The sequence below is a fragment of the Macaca mulatta genome, chromosome 14 (assembly GCF_049350105.2).
Source record: "Macaca mulatta isolate MMU2019108-1 chromosome 14, T2T-MMU8v2.0, whole genome shotgun sequence".
Taxonomy (NCBI): Eukaryota; Metazoa; Chordata; class Mammalia; order Primates; family Cercopithecidae; genus Macaca; species Macaca mulatta.
In genome coordinates, this window is record NC_133419.1 from 11,802,735 (window position 1) to 11,819,187 (window position 16,453).

The window sequence follows — 16,453 nt, forward strand, 5'->3', positions numbered from 1 at the left end:
GTTCCTTTTATTGTGTCAGGAAAGGGAGGCTTTCCAGGCCTCATAATCAGGCTGCCTGAGGGAGGCAAACACAGACAGGCTATAGACAGACCTTGCAAGTGTCGGGCGAGGGACTGAGGCTTCTGTGAAGCACTTGCTTTCTCAAAGCCTCTTGCCCAAGCATTGGGCCTCTCTCTGAAGACTGTTTCCTACCTCCATTCCATCACCTCCCCACGTGACTCTCTCTGGGGTCCTAGGGCTCTAGGTTCCCAGGTGGGGTCCTGCTCAGAGGCCCTGCTTTCATTCCAGTCCTCTTCTGTGTGGTGAGCCCTGCTGGCCATGCCAGGCTCCTCTGCACTGTCTCTGGGCCTCCCTAAGGTGTGCAGGGTCCAGACAAGAGCCAGCCAGGGAGGGAGACCTACAAAGCAGGGTGGATGGTGTCTGGCTTCTAAATTTTGATTTTTGTTCATTATGGATGTTGGATCTGAGGATTCAATTTCTTTAAATGTTGCATTAAAATATCTTTTATAATATTATATTATTTTAGACATATAAAAATATAATTACTGAGTTTCATAGCACCCTCCTTAAATTATTGAGTTTCCCTGAGTCCTGTCTCTGCAGCAGGAATGGGGTCCATCCTCCCCTGTCCCACAGTGAGCTGCAAAGGCCATGAGGGTTGAGGGGAGTGAGTGTGCCTGCAGGGACCCAGAACAGCAGGGGATGTTTAAATGAAACCTGGGGTCTCCTTCATGTCCTGTCCCCAGCATTCCTGTCACCAGAGGGAGGCTATTGCCACCTCTTCTGCTCTTGCTTCAGCCTGTCCCTCTTCTTTCTGGGGCCGTCCACTCACCCAAGAAGATCCTATCTATTTCTCAGGACAATTCAGCTCCACTAGGACTGACTCTTTTCTCAGGGAGGGCAGGTACAGGGATCCAGGCTCACAATATCTGTAAGGGGCCATAAAAATGAAATAATTTTAAAGAATCATTTCCTAAATTGAATATAACTGTGAAGAATATATATCAATGAATCTAGCCAGGAATATAGACTCTATTTTACCAATGCAGTTGTAAAATACAAAGTTTAATTTTTTTTTTTTTGGTAGATAAATGGCCTATGAAGGCAATAAAATACCAGTGACCTGCAGAAGTCACAATGAAGCCTTACGCCCAATAACTTCCAAAAACCACAGGCCACCCTCTTTGGTTTAAGGTCCTGAAAGAGAGGAGAAGGGAAAAGAGATTCAGAGCTAAGAACTAGAAGATGGGCACATGGTAGCAGAAAATATAAATCTGTATAGAGATTTATATGTATATGGTGAGGGGGCCATATACATTCTTGAGAGGCAACAGGCTGTAAGGGAAGGGGCCACTCCAGGATACTCATGCCACATGGCAAACCAGGTTTGCACTGCATGCCAGACCCATGCAGTGGAAAGGGGACCCTGTGCATGGTAGGTGACAGACACAAGAGCTTCTGAAATTGCCGACAAAAAGAACATTCTTGACAAGAGGTTTTTATTTCCCCTTTGGTTTTTGTGTTTTTAAAGCATAACGAGTTCATTTAATCAGTTTTACCTGACATGGAAAGCTTCAGAAATGAAGTCACAAAGAACCAAGGGAAAACTGTTTATTTTAAAGCTTAGATTTAATGCACAGTAACAGCCGTGTAGAAATGTGATTGGACAAAAAGGGAGTAATCTCACGTGAATAGACGGAGTGGGAAAATCCAGCAAGGCTTGCTGTTCAGATTCTTCTTGGCTTCTCTGTGTGCCATTCCCAGAGAAGGGCCTTAAGCAAACTTGCGGGTGGTGACAAACTATACCTCAGATCTTTCAGGCATAAGGTAACCCACACCCAGAACTTCTTGAAGAGCCCTGAGAAACCCATCACTGTTGCCCCCAAAATCCTGGTCTACTATAGGCAAGGGACTCCAAGTGGCTAGACTGGGAACCAGATGAGACTCCAGATTGCTTAGAGGAACTATCCTGGGTGACTGACAACCACTGCTCTTTCGGGAACTGATCCACCGAAGCAGAAAAGCCCTCACACTGCACATAGCCTTGCTGGGCTGCTGGGTTCTGCAGGCTCTGCTGCCACAATTACTGCAAGAGGCCATGTCAGAAGGAGAGAGACATGACTCCTGCCTCGCCACAGCTTCCAATCTCCCAGCAATACCTTCCACTGGAGATTCGCAAGGAGCCAGCTGCCATGACGTTGTGGGATGGGAAATACGGAGGCCTCCATTTTAGCAATAGGGGGATACTTAGGAAAAAGTAAATCTGGACCTAAGGAAAAATAAGCCTTATCTGGCTTCCCATGATGATAATCTAGAGTCTTAGTCTTTTCAGCCAGTTGGAGGCCATTTATCTGACCTATTGAAGAGTTAATAGCTGGAAAATTTGTTGCCTACAATGTAATAAATGAGGCTTAATTAGCTCAATAAATACATCTAAGAATAACCACAGGAGGCTTAACAGGCAATAACCAGGTATTAAATCATCCTGGAATAGGAAAAATTTCTACAAGTTTATGCCTTAGTACCAAAGGGCGGCTGACCTACAGCCAGAGACTGTTCAGGGAAGATGCTGCGTATGGCTCGGTGTGCATAAAGTATCAGAACTAATGGGATTAATGGGGGCCAATGACAAATAGTACAAAAGGTTTTATTATCCACGTCATTGCAATGCACTTTATAGGAAGAAAGGTCTTTCTACTGAGTAAAGTATCAAGTTCAGTAAACTGTCTCTAGAAACCCACAGTGAGGATCAGCCCATCAGTTTCCTGCTCTATCTCATGTATCCTGAGATTATTCATTCTGCTTCTCCACGAAGCTCTTCCAGAATTCATACAACACTGCATTCAACCTATTGTGGATGTCGCAGGGTAACTGCTTTCCTCTCCGGAAAAAGATGGAGAAAATCTATTTATTTTATCTCCTAAATGGCACCTGTTTTGGCAAAGGACTCAAATACCCACCTTTTCATTTGGTCCTTCAATGTGGTTGTGGTTTGCTGTTCTCATGTGTGTAGTTTACATGTGGGGCCAACTTACAAAGACATACAGGTACCTCATAGGAGGGTGAGCACACTTTATACACTGTGGGGATGGACAAGAGGAGGTGTGAGGACCTGGCCCGGGTCACTGCTAGGGCAATTCTCTCTCTGGGATTTCTTATGTGGAAGCAAGGAGGTAAAAATTGAGAACGAGGGTGTGACGGTTAATGCTGTCAACTTGATTGGATTGAAGGATACAAAGTATTGGTCATGGGCGTGTCTGTGAGGGTGTTGCCAAAGGAGATTGACGTTTGAGTCAGTGAACTGGGAAGGGCAGACCCACTCTTAATTGGGACACCGTCGAATCAGCTGCCAGCGAATATAAAGCAGGCAGAAAAACTTGAAAAGAAGAGACTGGCCTAGCCTCCCAGCCTACATCTTTCTCCCACGCTGGACGCTTCCTGCTCTCAAACACCAGACTCCAGAGTCTTCAGTTTTGAGACTCGGACTGGCTCTCCTTGCTCCTCAAGCTTGCAGACAGCAGACAGCCTATTGCAGGACCCTGCAATAAGTTAATACTTAATAAACTCATATAAATATATTATATTTTATATTATATATAATATGTAATAACAAACTCATATATATATCCTATTAGGTTTTACTCTCTAGAGAACCCTAATACAGATTTTGGTACCAGGAGTGTTTCTAGAGGAACAGAATATTAAGGATGAAGTTCTTTCGTTGTTTTAGGGGTTTCTGGAGTTAGCTGCTTAATATGATTTGACCCCAAAATACTAAGGACTGTACTTCTAATAGTATGGAGAACACTGATAGTCTTTGGTGTAAACTGTTTAGAGAGTTATACAAAATAAATGCATTTGACACTCCTGATTCACTGCTCGTAAGAGGCAAGGAGTTTAGTGACTCTATACATAATACCTTTGACCATATGTGGAGAACAAGGAACATAAAGCTGGTTGGTTACTCCTAAATTCAGTGGACAAAGAGATGAAAGAAAATGATGAACTCAGGGATTCTGTCTCCTGGCTTCAGAAGCAGATACTGAGCCTCAAATCTGCTAAGATTGCCCTGAGTGAGAGTCTTATCTCCTGTAGAGAAAGAGTTGAAATTGTGGAAGGACAGACACAAGCTCTTATCACGCAAGTGGCTGACCTGCAATGAAAGGTGCATGCACAGTTTCGCCAGATGTCTACTGTTAATATGAGGGCATTGATTGGAACAGGATGAGACCCTGTAACTTGGAATAAAAATGTGTGGAGGAGGACCCTGATGAAGCTAAGGACATTGAGTTTGTAAACTCTGAGGAAGCTTTTTTTTTTGCCAGAAGGAACAGCTTCTCTATCCCCAGTAATGACAGCCTTCCCTCCCAGACCCATACTGCCATCAGCCTTTCCACATTTGTCTGAGGAGATAAACCCTGTGCTGCCTGAGGCAGCAGTGATGGCCTCCCCTGAGGCAGTTGCCAGGCAAAATAATGGCGATTCTCCTCAGGAATCACACCCAACACCCCTGTTTACTTCTGGACCTGTAACTAGACTAAAGTCCTGGAGGGCCCCTGGAGTTGAGGTTGAGAGTGTGACCTACGGGGAGGTGCACTACACACAAAAAGAACTGTTTGGGTTCTCTAATTTATGTAAATAGAAATCTTGAGAACAGGCATGGGAATGGCTATTAAGGGTGTGGGATAATGGTGGAAGGAACATAGAGTTGGATCAGGCTGAATGTATTGATTTGGGCCCACTAAGTAGGGATTCTGCATTTAATGTTGCAGCCTGGGGAATTAAAAAGGGTTCTGATAGTTTACATGCTTGGTTAGATGAAATGTGGATTAAAAGATGGGCCACTGTGAGCAAGCTGGAAATGCCTAATCTCCCTTGGTTTAATGTAGCGGAGGGGATCCAAAGGCTTAGGGAGATTGGCATGGTGGAGTGGATTAGTCACTTTAGACCTACTCATCCCAGCTGGAAGGGTCCAGAAGATATTCCCCTGACCAATGCCTTAAGAAATAGATTTGTGAGGGCAGCACCTGCATTTTTGAAGAGCCCTGTAATAGTTCTTCTCTATATGTCAGATCTAACAGTGGGAACTCCAGTCACTCAACTACAAAATTTAAATACTATGGGAGCAATTGGATCCGAGGTGGCAGCAGCCAAGTGGTGGCACTCAACCATCAAAGGCAAGGTGGGCATAGCTACCATATTTGACAACAGAGGCAAAGTAGCAATCAGAATAGTGTGACTTGTGTAGAGCTCTGGCATTGACTAATTAATCATGGTGGTCCCAGAAATGAAATAGATAGGAAGCCTACTGCATTCCTACTTAATTTTTTTTCATTTTTTTCTGAATATTTTCTTTTTATAAAATTTATTTTATTTTATTTTACTTTAAGTTCTGGGATACATGTGCAGAACCTGCAGGTTTGTTACTTAGGTATACATGTGCCATGGTGGTTTGCTGCACCTATCAACCTATTATCTAGGTTTTATTTTGTTTATTTTATTTTTATTTTTTATTACACTTTAAGTTCTGGGATACACGTGCAGTATGTGCAGGTTTGTTACATAGGTATACACGTGCCATGGTGGTTTGCTACACCCATCAAACTGTCATCTACATTAGGTATTTCTCCTAAAGCTATCCCTCCCCTAGACTCCCATCCCCAACAGACCCCGGTGTGTGACATTCCCCTCCTTGTGTCCGTGTTTCCTGGTGATACTGGGAGTCTTGTGAGTATCATGGGGGACTCCTGTCTCAGCCACTGCCTCCCCAGGTCACTGGATGCCCATGCGTATAGGAGCGGGAGGTGTGAGGTGTGAGGATGGGGACTGCAAGGACTCTACCTGCACAGGGATAGATCCGCATGGGGCCAGGGCATCACTTGCTTTTGACAGCTTCCCAGTGGATTCTAAAACAGAGACACATTTGAGGACCCCAAGGCAGAACATTTGTCATTCTTGTATTCTTTAGTGGGAATAACCTCAGATCTTCCTGGGCACTAGTGAGGTCTAAGTCAGACAGAACTTGGAAGCCTTCCAGCAAAATGCATATCAAGATGCTCAATACATAGAAACTTTTATTCATTGTAAGCATTATAGTAATGGTTGCTCCAGTTTGCAGAGTGCTAAGATTTTCCTGAGTATTAATTAATTTAGTGTGTTCTTACAACAATACTGTGATATGCATCCTATAACACAGAAAGGCACACTAATGATAAAAGGGATGTCTATGCATGTGAATGCATGTGTGTATGAGGATTTAATGTAAGGCATGGGTATTTGAGGGGGCTTTGCAGAGGAAGAGGTAAGCGAAGTGAATTCTATAGATGGGGTTGCCAGATGTCTCAGGCAGGGAAGGCTACAGAGGCAAAGGAAAATACATTAGCCCTGGTGGAAGGATATGAGTTATGTGATAAGTAAGAAATGAAATATAAACAACTGTGACTGATTACAGAGTACCTGGGGAGAAAAGGGAGATGAGAGGGCAGGGGCTGGCAAAAACAGGTGTTGGAAGCCGCTGTGTGCAATGCAAGGGTGTGGACTTGCTCCTCCAGTAAGTGTTCCTCTGTGGTTTTCTCCCAGTGTTGCAAGAGCTCCATGAGTCCTGGTTTGCCATGCACAGTGTGTAGACTGAACTGGTAATGGGTTTCACAAACTTAGGTTCTGTTTTTAAGTGCGCCTATTTTCTGGTGTGATTTTTAAAATATATATTTATTTTACAAGAAATGTTCAATTAATAATAACTTATCTACTATTGTTCCAAGTGTATAAACATTATCATATGAAGGTAGGTTTAGGGTAAAAATAAGTTCCCTTACTTAAAATCCTTGAGAACAAAGAGCCCTCAGGTCATGTACACTTGTGGAAAAGAAGACAGAATCACATTTTAATTTTAGGAGGTTCACTTTGGCGTGGATAAGGAGAATATATTGCAGGAGGGCTTCAGAGGCTAGGAGACAATTTAGGAGATTTCAGTCTAAGTTGTGAAGGACACAGACCAGACTGTGATGGTCACTACATGATAGGAAAAAAGAGATTTGCAGAGGTAATGCTGTAGCCATGGAGGGAATAAAACGTAGTGCATGGCTAGAAGGCAGTAGGAAGGGGAGATGTTTTTGGCTGATTCATGTTCCCCCCAAAAAACATCTACATCCTAATCCCTGAAATCTGTGACTGTTCCATTACATGACAAAAAAATCCCTTTGCATACGTGATTAAGTTAAAGATGATGAGACAGGGACATTATTCTAAATAATCTGGTGGTCCCTAAACCCAACCTCTGTACTTTGTAATTAAAAGGCAGAAAAGGATTTGACATGGAAATAACAATAGAAAAAAAATTATCATGGAGAAAGAGGTTGCAGTGATGTGGCCACAGGACCAGGACAGTCAGCAGCCCAGAAGCCATTAGCAGCCCTTAGTGATCTCTCCCTGAGAGCCCCCAGAGGGAGCCGAGTCCTGCTGTCCCCTAGCCTCCCAGCAATGATACTAATGTTGGGCTTCTGATCCCCAGAGGTGTCAGAAAATCAGTTGTTTTAAGCCACTAAGCTTGCAGAGGTTTGTTCCAGCAGCCACAGGACACCAAGACAAGAACATGTTGGGTCTCCCTGTGTCCTGGTTAGGAGACTTGCTGGGTGGGTATATTACCCTGGATGGGCTCATGGAAGGGAGAGCAGGCTGTGGGAGGACGCCGTGCTCAGTTTCACATCCTGCTCCTGGAAGGACTGTAGAGTGCACGCTTGGAGCTGTCCAGTTGGCAGGGGGTGCTGGTCTCTGGAGCTCTTGGGAGAGCTGGAGAGAGAATTTGCCTCAGGTGCTGGTGAGGGTGCAGACACTGAGGAGTGCTCTGAGTGTGGGGAGTGAAAACATGTGAACTCCATGTCGAAACCTGGACATGCCCTCAAATTGTGATAAATTAGGAAATAAACATGACGGGGCAGAGAAACCATAGTGCAGAGGTGGCACCAAGCAGGCTGACCTTCGGTCCTAAAGGACATCACACTAGGGCCACTGCTGGGTGGGAACTCCAGGCCTGGACACCCAGGCAGGCTGGGGGTTCCCTCAGTACAAGGCCATCAGAAACGCTGTAATTCCTGTGTCCTCATTAACATGGTTTTCATTTAGGGCCACAGGATAGGGAATGTCTAAGGAATGCAGGACGATTCCTACCAAATATTTCCCTCTGGGATGCCTGGACTCCGGCCCCATTGGTAACAGGACCTAGTTCTCTGGAGCTGATTATCACCCACAGCAAAAGGCTGTTCCCCTATAAAAGCCACCCTTGACTCAAGGCCTAAGACTGCAGGATCATAACAAGACCAGTGGAGACGTGCAGGGCAAGTGATTTATTAGAGAAAGACGTTGAAACCTTTACATTCTGCAGTGACGATCAGAGTATCATTGAAAGATAGTGGAAACTAGCATTAAAAAGTTTTTACATCTCAGCGATCACATTTCTCTGCTATTTTTTCCTGAAATAGAAAAGGAAAGAAAGGAAGGTGAGGTTGGTCATGCAGCTCCTGGAGACAACATCTTAACATCCAAGTGGCCGATGGAATTCTGCTCCCAAAGACAATTGGAAGGGCAGAGGCAGGAACCTAGTGTGCGTGGGAAACCAGAGCCTAGACCTGGGGGCTTCACAGCACGCATGCTGGTGAGGGAGCAGCCTTTCCTTGCCAGGCCAATAGCCCTGGGAGGACCCAAGTGTGAGGCCCCGGGTCCTCATGGGGGGGAAAGAAGGGGTGGACAGAGCAGCCAGAGGTTATTGTCTGGGCTATCCCAGGACTTGGAGTCTCCTGTTTCCTACAATGAGGGACCCAGGACTGAGAGGCTGGTCAGGGCTGAGAAGGCTTCTGGGAAGCTTGGCTTCCAGGAGACTCCAGCCTCCCCATGCGGGAATTCTGCCTCAGGGCCCAAGCACCTCTCAGTCCTGAGCCTGCACCTTCCACGAGCATTTGTAGCTAAACCTCAGGACAGCAGCCCAGAGGCAGCCAGGCTGAGAGGCCCCTGGAAAACCTCTGATTTCTTGAGAAAGACAGAGTGAGAGCATCCCGCCTCCATGGCACTGCAGGAGGTGGAGTAGCGAGGGTCTTGGCCCACTGGCCGTGGTCAGGAGAGCATCGTGGGTGAGGAGGGGAGCGTGGAGTCTGAGGAGCTGGGAGGAGCTCCTTCCTGGCTCTGCAGAAGCTGCAGAGAAGCCCAGCCCTCCAGCGCTGCCTCTGTAGGAGGCCTGGCTTTGGGTCCCTCCCTGCCTTCCTCTCCCTGTTCGAGGCTCCCACACCCCCCAGTACATTCCACAGTGACTGTGTGAGGGCCGCTTGGCCTCAGGAAAGTCCCCAGGTTGAGAGGTAGTCATGTTTAGCCCTTCCCCATCCCTGCTTGGGCCCAGGCTCACTCCCCATGTCCTCAGCACACTCTGGGGACACGGCATCCAGGCAGGTGACCTGAGGAGGGGGAACATGCAGGAGGCTGTGCGCAGCTGAGCTGAGTTCTGCAGGCGAAATGGAAGCACCCACCCTGTGGCCCTGAGTGACTCTCTCAAGCAGTGACCAGCAAGGCAGGTGCCCCACCACCTGTGTCCCCCACAGAGCAGCAAGCTGACCTCACTTCACACTGTGCTGCTGACCAGAAGCCTCGACATGAAAAAAGAAAGAAATTGACCGCGGTGGGTGGATCACCTGAGGTCAGGAGTTTGAAACCAGCCTGGCCAACATGATGAAACCCCATCTCTACTAAAAATACAAAAATTAGCCAGGCATGGTGGCAGGTGCCTGTAATCCCAGCTACTTGGGAGGCTGAGGCACAAGAATCACTTGCACCTGGGAGGTGGAGTTTGCAGTGAGTCAAAAAAAAGAAAAGAAAGAAGTTACCTGGACTTTTTCAATTAAAAGATGTTTCTCAAGCGATATCTGATCTGTGCATTTCTTCACTTCCAAAATGGCTGCTACAGCATCATATTTGGCAAGTTTTAACTTGAACACAGGTTCATTAATGAATGAGAAGCCTGAGATCTCAGAAAAAAGAGCTGGGCAGACCACAGCGTTGGCTGCAACACAAGAATAAAAATACTCTTTATGTTAGAAAAAGTCGATTTTTTTTCATGGCTGCCTAATGGCTACCAGACATCACCCCCTGGGATCCGTGTTTCCACACCGTTATTGTGCTGATGACACTGCCAGACCTCGGTGTGATTTCCTCAAGGTCACACAAACAAAGGGAAGAGGTTCATACCTACAGCTAGACTCTCTTTTATTTATATATTTTTCTTTTTTTTGAGATAGAGTTTCGGTCTTGTTGCCCAGGCCAGAGTGCAATGGCATGATCTTGGCTCACCGCAACCTCCACCTCCCAGGTTCAAGCGATTCCCTTGCCTCAGCCTCCTGAGTAGCTGGGATTACAGGCATGCGCCACCACGCCTGGCTAATTTTGTATTTTTAGTAAAGATGGGGTTCCTCCATGTTGGTCAGGCTGGTCTCGAACTCCTGACCTCAGGTGATCCACCCGCCTCAGCCTCCCAAAGCGCTGGGATTACAGGTGTGAGCCACCGCACTCAGCCTTTTTTTTTTTTTTTTCTGAGACAGAGTATCACTTTCTCAGGATGGAATGCAGTGGCACAATCTCGGCTCAGTGCAACCTCAGCCTCCTGGGCTCAAGCGATCCTCCCACCTCAGGCCCCCAAGTAGCTGAAACTACAGGTGAATGCCACCATGACCAGCTAATTTGTTTTGTGGGCTATTTATTTATTTATCTATTTATTGTAAATACTGGGTATCCCCATGTTGCCTGGTCTTAAACTTCTGAGCTCAAGCGATCCGCCCGCCTCGGCTTCCTGAAGTGTTAAAATTACATGGCTCATACCTAGTGTTAAAATATAGGTGTGAGCCATGATGCCTGGCCCACAGCTAGACTTTTGACAGCCTTAATCTTACTCCATTCCCATAGCCACTCCTGGCAGAAGCTCTAACCACCAGTGATTGGAGGAGGCTGGTCAGGGAGGGTGAGCATTGTGCCAAAGGTCAAATGGCTGGGAAGTGGCAAAGCCCAGATTCACCCCAGACCTCACATTACGTCCTCTGACACAGATCCCATCCAGGAGCGAAGCTCGGGCAGAAGAATTCCTAACATTTTCCTGCATTTATATTTTATAAAACTTCCTAGGTGCTGGGGAGAAGAAATAGCCCTGAGCTTTCTGAGAGGCTCATTCAACAAGCACAGAAAAAGGTCTGGTGTTTTGGTTTAGTGAAGACTCCTACTCCAGCCCAAATGAGTGGCCTTGCCTCGGAGGAGGGTGCGTCCAAGGGGCTGGTGCTGGACTCATGACTGATGTACTCACCCTGGTAGCAGCAAAGGGCCAGTGTGACCAGTAGGAGACACACCGACAGCCTCATGGTGGCTTATTCTGCTGTGAGCTCAGCTTTCACAAACGATGAGAAATTTGGACTCGATCCCAGAAGCCTGTGAAGCCGTGGAGCCCAGGGCTATTTGTATCTAGGGAGTCTGGCTGGTCGTGCCCACGGGGGCACCTGATAGGTCACCAGGCCTGGCTGTCAGCTCAACCCTCCTAGCCAGGGCTGCTGCCATCCATCAGTGTCATGTCCCCACGCCTCCCTCCATCCCGAGTTGGGCGGAGCTCAGGAGAGCAGCCCACGTGTGGGCAGCAGAGCTGAGAACCACCCAAAACTCAGCTCTGTGCTCCAGGTGGGTGTCCCGAGATCTCTGGAAATATTCCCGGGATTCTCAGTTTCCTCCTGAGCTTTTGCTAATTATGATTTTTTCTTTGTATCAGTGCAGAAGCCTGGGTGGATTCTGACTTTGGAAGGCACAGGAAGCTGGAAGGCTGTGTTCTGGTTATGGGAGAGCAGGGACATAAGGAAACCGAAGGCTGTGTTCTGGTTATGGGAGAGCAGGGACATAAGGAGACCCTGCTTTGATCCCCCTGCATGTCTGACAACCAGCCAGGCTTGTTTCAGTTGCACGTTGAGCAAGTCTAAACAAGACCTATTTTTTCCCTGAGCCCCTTCCATCATCACCATGTTCACTGCATAGGTACCTAAAACTGAGTTGAATACGTCCTACCTTTGGAGGATTTCCTGGGGGAAAAGCAACCACCGCACCTGTTCTCTATCCTGCCTTACTCCCAGACTGAGTCTTGTTTATGGGTGCAGTTATAAATATGACCAAGATTCACATTTTCTACCTATGAAGAGCAAGCTTTCTGTGATGTGTCGCCACTTACATCTTATCTTAGGGCTGGTCTGATGAATAAATATCCCAACTTTTTCCCAATTAGCCGGGCATGGTGGTGGGCGCTTGTAGTCCCAGCTACTTGGGAGGCTGAGGCAGGAGAATCGCTTGAGAGGTGGAGGTTGCAGTGAGTCAAGATCATGCCACTGCACTCCAGCCTGGGTAACAGAGCAAGACTCTGTCTCAAAAAAAAAATAATAATAAAATAAAATAAAAAAATAAATAAAGAATTTGTTTCAAAAAAAAAAAAAAATGTGTGGAAGGAGCCCAGACAACAGCATGACAGAAGTTGACACAGTATAAACAAAGTGTCTTGTGAAGATCATCAGGTAGCCTGGTGAACCTGAAACAGACAGATGAACATGGTATAATAAAGAAGGGTTTGTGACTGGAGAACAGGATGGGCCAAATTCAGTGGAGCTTGCTTGCACTTTCCTCTGTGGAAAGTAGAATGAGTGGGAGAGATGAGGCACTTTCAGATTTTGTTGCCCCACTGCATCTTTTTTTTTTTTTTTTTTTTTTTTTTTTTTTTTTTTTGTGATTTTAAATCTCAGGTCAAAATAACAGACTTTCATATCCTTTAGGATAGCTGCTATAAAACAGACATACAAGCTAACTAACAAATTTGAAAATACCATTGTAACAAGGAAGTGCTCTCTTAGTGGGAATGTAAAATAGTTCAGCCATCATTGAAGAGTATGGGGGCCTCTCAAATTAAAACAGAAAATATCATAGGATCAAGGAATTTCTCCTCTGATGATATAGCCACAAGTACTGAAATCAGGATATTATAGATATATCGCATGGGCATGTCCTTAAGGACACTATTCACATAGGTGAAGAAGGGGAACCAACCCAGTGTTCATCCCCAGATGAAAGGATGAAGCAAATCTGGGTATTCATGGAATGGAATCTTATTCAGACTCTAAAAGAAGGAAAATCCAGACACAGGCTGTAGAATTCAATATAGATGGACTACAGTACATTATGCTATATGAAGTAATCCAGTCACAAACATAAATATAGTATGATTCCACTTATGTGTGGTATCTACAGTATCCAAATCCACAGAAACAGAAGTTTGAATAGTGGTTTTCAGAGGCTTTTGGGGAAAAGATATTGGGAGGTATTGTTTAATGGTAGAGGATTTCAGGTTTCCAAAAAAAGTCTTTGGAGATTGGTTGCACAATAAAGTGAATGTACTGAATACCGCTGAGGTGCATGCCAAGTCGTAAGATGGTACATTTGTAATGTACCAAATGTAAGATGGCACGTTTTACATTTTCGTATCACAATGAAAAAAAATTTAAACCACCTGGGCTTGAAGTAAAAGTCACACCTTCCAAGCACCTGAATTTTGAGCTACCTGCTTCTGTAAAGCCAAGGATTTACAGAAGGCCAAGAGGGCCTTGAGCACATTCTCTTTCCTAAGCCCTTACTTTCTGTTGACTCATTCATTCAACCAACAAACCATTTTTATCCTTGATCACACAAACATTGCCTTGGCTTTATAGAATGGAACGTCCCATGAAAATCCAGTCACCAAACTAGCCGTGAGCTGATTCTTCTTGGAAACATGCAGGCCCAGAGTGTTGCAAAAACTTCTGTAGTTAATGAGAACGGTGGTAATAAAGAGAGTAGTAATAGTTTTCAGTTTGTATATCTGTACCTGCAAAACACAATTGATCATATTCACATTCTTGTTACAAAAGTGCAATATATAAACTATTACATTTCCAATAATATAGTTGAGGCAACTGACTTGCAGAAATAAGAAACCCATCCAGAGTTGCACAGTTTAAAAGCCAGAAGGTCTGACTCAGGCATTGATGGTGTATGAGTTGTGAAGTAGCAAAGTGGTTCTCTCAGTCCAAAATCTGGCCCTGTTTACATGTGAGGTGGGCTGGAGGCAGATGCAGATTAATTTCTGTCTAAGCAGCTCCTTGCATTTTACTTTTTCACTCAAGTGAATTCTTCTAATCAATGATGCCTCACATTAGCTTCTTCATCTAGTTCGTTTCACTTTTTCGTCTTTTCCTTTTGAAGTAAGATCCTACAGTGACAACATCAAATGCTGGTGAGATGAGGAACAACAGGAACTCTCATTCATTGACTGGTGGAAATGCAAAATGGTACAACCATTTGGAAGACAGTGTGGCAGTTTCTTACTAAACTGAACACATTCTCACCATAAATTCCAGTAAGTGTGCTCCTTGATATTAACCTAAATTAGTTGAAGTTTAGTTCCCATACAAAAATGTGGACACGGATATTCAAAGACGCTTGATTGAAAATCATCAAAACAGGAAGCAACTGAGAAGTCCTTTAATACGTGCAGAGATTATTAACCTTTGGTACCTACAGGCAGAAGAATATGATTCACCACCAAGAAGTAATGAGCTATTATGCCATGAAAAGAAAAAAAGGAATCTCAAATCCTTATAACTAAGTAAAAGAAGCCAATCTGAAAGGGTTACCTACTGTAGGATTCCAACCATATGACATTCTGAAAAGCACATATGGAAACAAAGGTCTGTTATTGACAAACGTTAATGGGGAGGGAATCATGAAAAGGGAGAGCACAGGGGATTTTTAGGGCAGAGAAACAATTCTGAATTTTAAAAAATTTTTTATTTCCATAGATTTTTGGGAAACAGGTAGTATTTGGTTATATGAGTAAGTTCTTTAGCAGTGATTTGTGTGATTTGGGTGCACCCATCATCCAAGTAGCATACACTGAACCCAATTTGTAGTCTTTTATCACTCACCCACCTCCCACCTTTTCCCTCAAGTCCCCAAAGTTCTTTGTATTATTCTTATGCTTCTGCATCCTAATAGTTGAGCTCCTACTTATGAGTGAGTACATGTAATGTTTGGTTTTTCATTCCTAAGTTACTTCTCTTAGAATAATGGTTTCCAGTTCTATCCAGGTTGCTGCTAATGCCATTCTTTCCTTTTTATGGCTGCGTAGTATCCCATTGTATATGCATACTACAATTTCTTGAATCGCTTGTTGATTGATGGGCATTTTGGCTGGTTGTATGTTTTTGCAGTCCTGAATTGTGCTGCTATAAAAATGCCTGTGCAAGGATCTTTTCCATATAATGACTTCTTTTCCTCTGGGTAGATACTCAGTAGTAGGACTGCTGGATCAAATGGTAGTTCTACTTCTGGTTATTTAAGGAATATCTACACTGTTTTCCCTAGTGGTTGTATTTGTTCACATTCCCATCAGCAGTGTAGAAGTGTTCCCTTTTCACTGCATCTCTGAACAACATCTTTTGTTTTTTTGATTTTTTGAATCATTATGGTCTTAATATATTATGGCCCTTCTTGCAGTAGTAAGGTGGTATTGCATTGTGGTTTTGATGTGCATTTCCCTGATCATTAGTGACATTGAGCATTTTTTCATGTTTGTTGGCCCTTTGTATATGTTCTTTCTAGAACTGTCTATTCCTGTCCTTAGCCCCTTTTTTGATGGGATTGTTTGTTTTTTCCTTGCTAATTTGTTTGAGTTCCTTATAGATTCTGGATATTAGTTTTTTGTTGGAGGTATAGATTGTGAAGATTTTCTCCTCTGTGGGTTGTCTGTTTACTCTGCTGACTGTTTCCTTTGCTATGCGGAAGCTCTTTAGTTCAATTAAATCCCACCTATTTATCTTTGTTTTTATTGCATTTGCCTTTAGGTTCTTGGTCCTGAAATCTTTGCCTAAGCAAATGTCTAGAAGGGTTTTTCCGATGTTATCTTATAGAATGTTTACAGTTTCAGGTCCTAGATTTGAGTCCTTGATCCACCTTGAGTTGCTTTTCATAGAAGATGAGAGATGAGGATCCAGTTTCAGTCTCCTACATGTGGCTTGCCAATTATCCCAGCACCATTTGTTGAATAGAGTACCCGGTGATGGTATATACAGGTCATTACACATTTCTCAGAAATTATAGAATGTAGGACAGCGAGAGTGAACTTTAATATAAGCTATGCACTTTGCATGAAAATAATTTGTCCAGGTGAGTTCATCAATTATGTATGTCACTCTGGGTTAGGCTTTGAATAATGAGGGAGGCTGTACCTGTGCAGGGGCAGGAGTTATATGTGAACTCTGTATTTTCTACTCAATCTTTTCTGTAAACCTGAATGTACTCTAAAGGAATAGTGTGTTTAAAAAAAGAATGATGCAAATTGCAAAAAAAAATGATTTTCACACGAGAAGAA

The 16,453-nt window shown here is 44.4% G+C and overlaps 1 protein-coding gene across 1 annotated transcript; it reads right to left on the reverse strand.

The window, feature by feature from the left end:
- Window positions 1–7,655: 7,655 nt before the first annotated feature.
- Window positions 7,656–11,616, reverse strand: LOC114672122 (secretoglobin family 1D member 2-like). Its single transcript, XM_077964880.1, has 4 exons — window positions 11,330–11,616; window positions 9,867–10,042; window positions 9,392–9,440; window positions 7,656–7,813 (listed from the first exon to the last, which is right to left on the reverse strand). The coding sequence occupies exons 1-4, from the start codon at window positions 11,382–11,384 to the stop codon at window positions 7,656–7,658; spliced, it is 438 nt and encodes a 145-aa protein (XP_077821006.1). The 5' UTR covers window positions 11,385–11,616.
- Between the last annotated feature and the right edge of the window lie 4,837 nt (window positions 11,617–16,453).

What these genes read in the sequence shown, in the direction of transcription:
- LOC114672122 (XM_077964880.1), bottom strand. Translation starts at nt 11,384, where the DNA reads ATGAGGCTGTCGGTGTGTCTCCTACTGGTCACACTGGCCCTTTGCTGC. An exon ending in GGCCCTTTGCTGCTACCAGG is followed by an intron (nt 10,043 to 11,329) that starts GTGAGTACATCA and finishes CTTGTGTTGCAG; the next exon opens with CCAACGCTGTGGTCTGCCCA. An exon ending in TTTTAATTGAAAAAGTCCAG is followed by an intron (nt 9,441 to 9,866) that starts GTAACTTCTTTC and finishes CCCCCTCCTCAG; the next exon opens with GTCACCTGCCTGGATGCCGT.